The 7,418-nt window shown below is 50.2% G+C and overlaps 1 protein-coding gene across 1 annotated transcript in view; it reads right to left on the reverse strand.

Annotated features, from left to right (window-relative positions):
* Positions 1 to 3,814, reverse strand: part of Gas6 (growth arrest specific 6) — a 29,082-nt gene extending 25,268 nt beyond the window's left edge. The window contains exons 1-2 of the mRNA XM_021170760.1: positions 3,540 to 3,814; positions 3,125 to 3,291 (exon numbers count right to left, since the gene is read on the reverse strand). Of these exons, the coding sequence (XP_021026419.1) occupies positions 3,125 to 3,291; positions 3,540 to 3,618 (246 nt within the window). The 5' untranslated portion in view covers positions 3,619 to 3,814. The remainder of the gene's footprint in view (positions 1 to 3,124; positions 3,292 to 3,539) is intronic.
* Between the last annotated feature and the right edge of the window lie 3,604 nt (positions 3,815 to 7,418).

Here is a 7,418-nt window from a genome sequence, read left to right on the forward strand (position 1 = left end):
CTTGGATGGAAGCCTGGCACCTCTATTTGCATTATGAGTCTGTCACTTGCTTTTTTTTTTTTTTTTTTTTTTTTGCAATGGAGGCATGCTAATCCCTCGGGCACTGTCTACAATAAAACTGGAGACGCATACCCATCTCATCCCCCTGCAGGGTTGACCACACAAAGATAAGCAGATAGGAAGGATGTGTTAACATTCTGTCTTGTCCCAGATCCCCAAGGGAAGTTAACAGTCTTGAGGGACAACAGAGTCTTAGAGATCACTGAGAACTGTTATTATGAAGGAACCTGCACTCCTGAGGACCCCCTTGTCCCCTTGAGGAATAAGGACTCCTTCTAATCACTTTGTAGTACCAGTACTGAGGCAGCATTAGCTGGACCACACTTGACAAGCCCTGCTTAACTCGGCATATCTCATACCCTGTGCCCACTCCTTCTATTTAAATTTAAAGCTCACATCCATGTCCCAAAGGCAACCCTGAGGTGAGGCCACTGGACCCTTTGTTCCTTTCCTCAATGTGCACTGACTCATTATATCCCTGCCTTCTGCTTCTCACCGCTTCTAGTCTCTATGGATAGAGTTACCCAGGCAGCCAAGCCTAGATCTTTGGCATTCCCAGACCTGGTCCTTTTACCCTAAAATTTCACTCACAGATCAGCCCAGTAAGGATTCCCGAGGACCATTGTGAGAATCTGGTCTGGTAGGTGATCTGCAGACCACAGCTTCTCATTGTCACAAAGAGTGGGGCAGGTAAACCGAAGCCACGCCTCTTGTCAAGACCCTCTCATGGGTGGCATCCTACAATGAGCTACATTTCAAGGCCAGGAAAGCTGACCTAGCATTTTCACAGGAAGGTTAAGTCTCTTCCCACTCTTCCTTCTGAGTCTATGAAGGTGACTGGCGCTTGCATATCTACTGGCGCGGGTCTCAGGTCTCCCCAGCGGTATGGAGTAGGGGAGGCTCCAGCCATGGGTCCCTGCAGAGGAACACGGGGACTCCAGAGCACAGCTTGGTACTACCTCTTCCTGAGGCTTGCCTGGTATCCGTGGCGCCAGGAGAAAAGGGACTAGCAGCTAAATCAAGGTGCTAGCAGCTAGGAAAGAGCTTTGATTTGGAACTCTGCAAGGTGACGTGAGGTGCGTGCGGACTGGACGCCGGGGTTAACAGTTTCCATACTGCAGGCAAGAGGCACAGGTCAGGCATCCAAGCTGACTCATGGGAGGAAAGTCCATGTGTTAGGGTGTAGGGGTTACAGAGGGGACAGTTTTAGATAGATCTGATGGGAAGAGGTGTTCGCCAAGCCCTGAAGGAGACAGGCTCTGACAGGACCAGAGGGGACTGCCCTTCGGAGCATTATAGTCAGGAGTTTCACCCAAAAGCTGACAGAAAAGGGAAACCCTCCCCTGGCCCGAAGAGAAGTTATTTGGAGGAGGTGGGGGTCCTGAGGACGTTGCTCTCTTCCATGTCTTCATTTCACATCTTCGCAAATAAGATCATAATTAAAACGTACAAGCAATTAAAACCAGAGGGACTTGACTCTAAGAAAAGCAGTTCCCTGTCCAGACAGTCAGGAGGGGCTAGCTTGGGCCTGTCTGCCCTGGCAGGCAGGCTGCAGAGGGGCGGGACTCCACAGCTGGGTGGTGGCCTTGCTGCTCTCTCTCAACTCTTGTCACCACAAGCCCTGTCCACACTGAATGGCAGGAAGCTTCATGGGAGGGTGGAGTTGTAACACAAAGAACCAGTCACCTAAGCCCACAGCCCAGGTGACCAAGGATTGGGACTTACCCTAGAATGCTGATAGCAGAACTCATTGGGTCGAGAGCAATCATTAAAACAGAGAAGCAGCAGCAAGGGTATAAAAAGATCAGCCATCTGCCCCATCCTGCTGTAGATGCCTGGGGCAGCACCATGGCAAGGGGAAGGTGGGAGGTGGGGTGGGGGAGGGGGGCAGGGGTGGGGCACAGCTTGTCACCTGATCTTGGCTTCCACACTGGGTAACAGTGCCAAAGCAGCTATGGTGACACTCAACAGCTGTAGCACCGCTATCAGGAAAGCAGCTTTGACAGGGATTGTCCAGTCAGCCGATTAGACACAAGTCAAAGCAAAGGCCCCAATGGCTCACACAGCGCCATCCTCACATCACGTGATCCTTACTTCACCCCAGAAGAATTCTTTGAAGGGAAAATGCCAGCGGAACCCAACATTGTGAAACCATACCGATTTGGCAGGTGGGGGGGGGCGGGAGTGGGGGGGCTCTGCATCACTATGCGCCAGTACAGATCTCAACCTCAGGCATGCCCTACGCTGGGGTGTGTTCCCCCATGAATCCACTCAGCCCTCACACGCACCTTCTGGGGAGAGTCCTGTGCATACATAGGCTGCTGGCTGCAGTTGGCTGTATGCCTGCTCCATTCCCCAAGGACATTATTAATAGAAGTTTGTCCTGGGCCAGCACAGCCCTTGCAGGGGCAGGTGCCGGCCCTCTTCCTCACGTTGCTCCCCACCCGCCCGTATGCATGTTCTTAGCACAATTCCAGCCATCGTATTTTTGGACCTGCTGCAGCAAGCAATTCCAGCTTTGAGATCTTTCAATTCCTCTTTCAGGAAAACCCTGGGTCCCTCCAGAGGAAAACCAAAGAGGAGCCCCACCCCTTACCTCCAATCCAATCAAGGGACTGGCAGTCTTAGGAAGCCTTTGAGTTTCAAATCACTGCGGATTTTTCCCACGGGTACTTTCTTTTCGAGGGTAGGGGAAGGTTTAGTTTGAACATATACTGAGAGGGGCTTCCTTCAGAGTCTACTGAAGGGATCTCAGTGGAGCCCACTCAAGGATACGCTTTCTACTCCTGAAGAAGAGAGGACTTGGGGGTCAACTGAGGAACTGGGGCTCAAGAATGGAGAAGTGCAAGGGGGTGCGAAGAAGGCTCAGTGTCTAAGAGTTCTGGGGTGCACGTGGTGGTGCGGTCCACACAAGGATCCTTAAATCTCCAGAAAGGATGTTTGGGATTCGACAGTCCCCGGGTCTCCTGGACCTCCATACGGTGGGAGTTGGAACTTGTGGCCCCCAAAAGTATGGGTTCTGGGACGCCCAGGCCCCACCCCGCGACCCCTGGCGCCCGCTCACCGTCTCTGGGTCGTTCTCGAACACCTCTCTGGCCTCCTCTTTGCTGCACACCTCCTCCACGCACTCCCGTTCCAGGTGGCCCTGCTTGGCCTCCTCGAAGACTTGGTAGGCGCGGCGCTGCCTGGGCCGCAGGAACTGCGCCGCCTCACGCGCCCGCAACAGCACAGCTGCAGAAAGAAGGGTGTGCAGTCAACCTACACTCACTCGGGGCTGGAATGTCGGGGGTCAGGGATGCTGGGGATCGTAATGCCTGTGTGTCTGGGATGCTCCGGGTCCGTGATGCCTAGAGCCCAGAGGTCCGGGGCCAGGATGCCAGGGTGTCTGGGGTACCCAGCACCAGGATGCTGCGCTGGGGTACAGGCCTGGAGCCCCACACCACGGGGTAGTGGGGTTGGGGGACCCCTTCGGTACTCACTGTGAGAAGACTCGGAAGCCAGCAGGAGCAGCAGAAGCGCAGTGCCCAGGGCGGCGGCGGGCCCGGGCGGTGGCGGCATGGCGAGGCCCGGGTCGGGGAGCCTAGCAGCCGGGAGCGTGCGGTCAGAGCACCCGGGAGGCTGAAGCGAGGCGCGGACGCCGCGAGACTCGGGCTCCGGTCATCCTGGCTAAGCGACGGTGAAGGTCACATCCCTGCGGCGGCAGCGCCGCACCCGGCGCTCGCTGCGGTTCTGGGCCGTGAAGGAGGCAGCGGGTGAGGGCGGGGCTTAGGGCGGGTGGGGTGGGGCCTAAAGCGAGTAGGGCGGGGCCTTTGGGGGCGGGGCCGAGCTGGGTGAGGCAAGGCAGGCTGACTGGTTCGACTCCAGTATCCTCAAAATTTCACTGCTAGAATGCGGTAAAATGAAAGGAGAATTGTATCTGGGCATCCTGCCCAGATACAATTTGACCGTTTTCTATCCTCCTCTGCAGACATCGTTTTCGGAATCTACATTCTTGGGCACATTTTCTAAAGAGATATAACGTCCACTAAGGAAACAATAACTGTGGCCACACCCAGTGGCATGGAGGTCCACGGTGCAAGATGTTATTCCTTCTGTAATCTGATTTCCACACCACAGGCTGAAAGCAGCATTGTTTATTTTCCAGTACCAAAGCTTCCTGGCTCTTGTCTCAGGGCACTTTGCAAGGTCATAGGTGTGTGTGTGTGTGTGCGTGCGTGCGCGCGCGCGCGCGCGCGCACACACACACACACACACACACACACACCTTGCAGACCAATCACAGAATGCAGATATGCAGCAGCCTGCCAAAACCCAATAGGGGAGATGTTCCTGAGACATCCTTACCTCAGCATTTTGATAGAAAAGGATAGGGAGTCACCCCACCCCACCCCCCCTTTTCTGGGTGAATGCAACCCAGATTCTTGGGAGCACACAAGGTCATTACTGGTGGAATTCCTGTTTAAGGTCATCCGTTTAAAGGTGGGGCTAACAAATATCTTAATTTCAGAGAAATGACTGCCATGGGAATCATCTTGAAAGGGAATTAAAAATTGGATAAGCTGTGCCTGCTTCCAGACCAGAATCACGGCACTCCCAGGAAACCAAGCCAAGAGCTTCAGAAGCCAGAGAGCACCCCGAATTTCCTAAGGCTGCCCCAGGCCTACAGACACCGTGAGCTTGGGAAGAATATTTGCCGTATTAATTTTCTGCTCTTTCTTAAGAAGGAACACTGTTTTCAAAAGTGTTGGTTATTCACGAACACTCACTGCAAGCCAAGTAGAGGTCTGCCATTTCTGAGGGTTCTGAGGAACGGGCATGGGTGGAGGTCAGGTGGTTTGCATGTCTGCAGCTGCTGCCGCCTGTACACCTGTGGAAGGTTGGAGGAAAGATGATTGTTCTAGTTACTTGAATCCCTCGCCCCCATGAGAGACAGCTTCTCTGGCTTCTATGGTGTGGTCGTGACTCAGATAACCAGGACCGAGCACCAACTCAGCTAGATGGAGTTATCCAGATCTTTTGGCTTCCTTTAGCCTCGACCTCAGTCTCCCCTACATTCCCAGTGCATTCTTTCTGCTGGGTATCCCAGTAAAGACGCCTCACATTATACAGACCGTTGGTTTAATGAAGAGCATCCTCCTGGATTTGGCTTAGAAAACAGAGCAAAGAGGAAGCAAATGTGGGGGGAAGTGGAAGGCTGGATGGAGGGCACTGTAACCGAGTCATCAACACAAACAACCAACCAACAAAACAAATGAAACAAACAAACAAACAAACAATTCCCTTTCCAAGGCAGCCATGGGAAACCTGTAAGAAACGACCCAGGTAAATATTTCACATTTGATGTGCCCTGCAATGGAAATGGTGAGGCTTGGCCCCACAGGGCAGGAGGTTGGAGCCATCTGGGGTGTTGCGAACAATCTGGCTACAGAAAGGAAAGCTGGTTGCTTCTCTTGTCAGGAATAAGCTCAGGTGGGCTGTGGAGATTGGGTGGAAGCATTGTGTCTGGATGGAACCAGTTCTGCACAGTCCCCAAGGCCACTTCTCTGTGCAATACACTTGAACTGAGATGCTCTTGTTCTTCTTTAAAATGAGTTGTCCTGGGAACAAACCAACATTCAGTTTGGTTTCTGTTTGGGGTTCAATAGCCTTATCGATATATGGAAATGCCTTTAAATTGTGTCTATAAGATAGCTTTTGATGTACCTGAGGCCCAGGTGTTTACCTGTGTAGCAAGATGACACAGCAGGATCCAAAGAGTGCCTGTCCCTTTGCTAATTCTTCCTTTCCAATGTTCCTCCCATCCCCTGTGTTCCCATAGTCTAGAAAACAGCTTCTGCTACTACAGAGTAACTCATAATTTCTAGCATTACATAAATCTATATTAACCACATTTTTTGCTTGGCCTTTTCAACCAGCATATTTTCATTTTTGCTCACTATATTCCATTATATGGATATACTTATTGATGAACATTGGAGGTTTTTAAAAAAATTTTATTTCTTTATTTTATGTGTATGAGTACACTATAGCTGTATTCAGACACACCAGAAGAGGGCATCGGATCCCATTACAGATGGTTGTGATCTGGAAGATCAGTTGGTGCTCTTAACCACTAAACCATCTCTCTAGCCCAAGTTGTCTTATTTTTTTTAATCAGACAATAGACTGTGAACACTTATGGACCATTTATGCATAAATTATCACGTGCCGATATGGTTTCATTTCTCTTGAACTTTCTTTTTATTTTAATAAAAACTTTATTTAAACAAGAGGATTGACTTGAAGGGATGATTTTGTCCAAGAGTAATTTATCCCTACTTAAAGACAAATTGCCCTGCTTGTAACAACAATGTACAAAAAGGTTATAAAAGTGTACTTGGCTTTACAATGGTAGATGAAAAAACATTAAAATTCTCCCATCAGACAAGGTATGCAAGGATTTTATGTTGTTGGGTTCTTTTGTCAAAACGATGAGAAGAAAATAACTTACTGTAACATAAGGAGTGGAATGAGGGAGCCACTAATGGAGAAAGGGGAATGTTTTCACAGACCCAGTACCTTACCCCATCTGATGTCAATCAAAACAACATTGGCCACTTAGTTTAAAAAAGAAAAAAAAGCAATATACTTGTGCACACACACCAGTTACTTTATGTGCAATAAAGAAACGAGGACAGGGAAATGGAGGAATAAAGAAAGCTATACTGTAGTAGCCAGGATGTGGCAGAACCAAATCTCAGCTTTCTAATTGAGAGTGAGAGTTCCTGTGGCTCCCGTGGCTCCCGTGGCTCCCGTGGCTCCCGTGGCTCCCATTGCATTTGGTCTATAACGAAATTCTGGAGGAAAGTAGCAGGTTCCCTGTTTAGTAGAGGCCGTCTGTCTGCTGCTGAAACACATCAATCACATCTTCACCCCCCCCCCCATTTCCAGCTGTGCAGGTGTGTCCATTTCATTGACTGCTTGCCGATCAAATCAGATTCTTTCCTCAAGTTTCTGGTCAGCCACGGTGAGCACCATAGTCTCCTCAGCTGCCACTTCACAAGAGAGGCACCAGGTCTGCACTGACGGCGCACACAGGCAGCAGCAGAAGGGGCAGCTTGAAGGTTTTTAAACATTTTGTTTGTTTGTTTAGTGTGTGTCTGCATGTGTGTGTACATGTGTGTATGCATGTGTGTGTGTGCATGTATGTGTGTGTATAACCTGTAGGAATTTCTCTTTCTCCTTCTTATTGTTTAAAATCACATTTCTGTAATAACTAATGATTTTGAGTAGAGCTTAGTGTGCCTTGTGCCATCCAAATAGCTTCTCTGCTGAAGTGTATGTTAAAATTTCCTTCCTCCCTCCCTCCCTCTTTCCTT

The sequence above is a fragment of the Mus caroli genome, chromosome 8 (assembly GCF_900094665.2).
Source record: "Mus caroli chromosome 8, CAROLI_EIJ_v1.1, whole genome shotgun sequence".
Classification (NCBI taxonomy): Eukaryota; Metazoa; Chordata; class Mammalia; order Rodentia; family Muridae; genus Mus; species Mus caroli.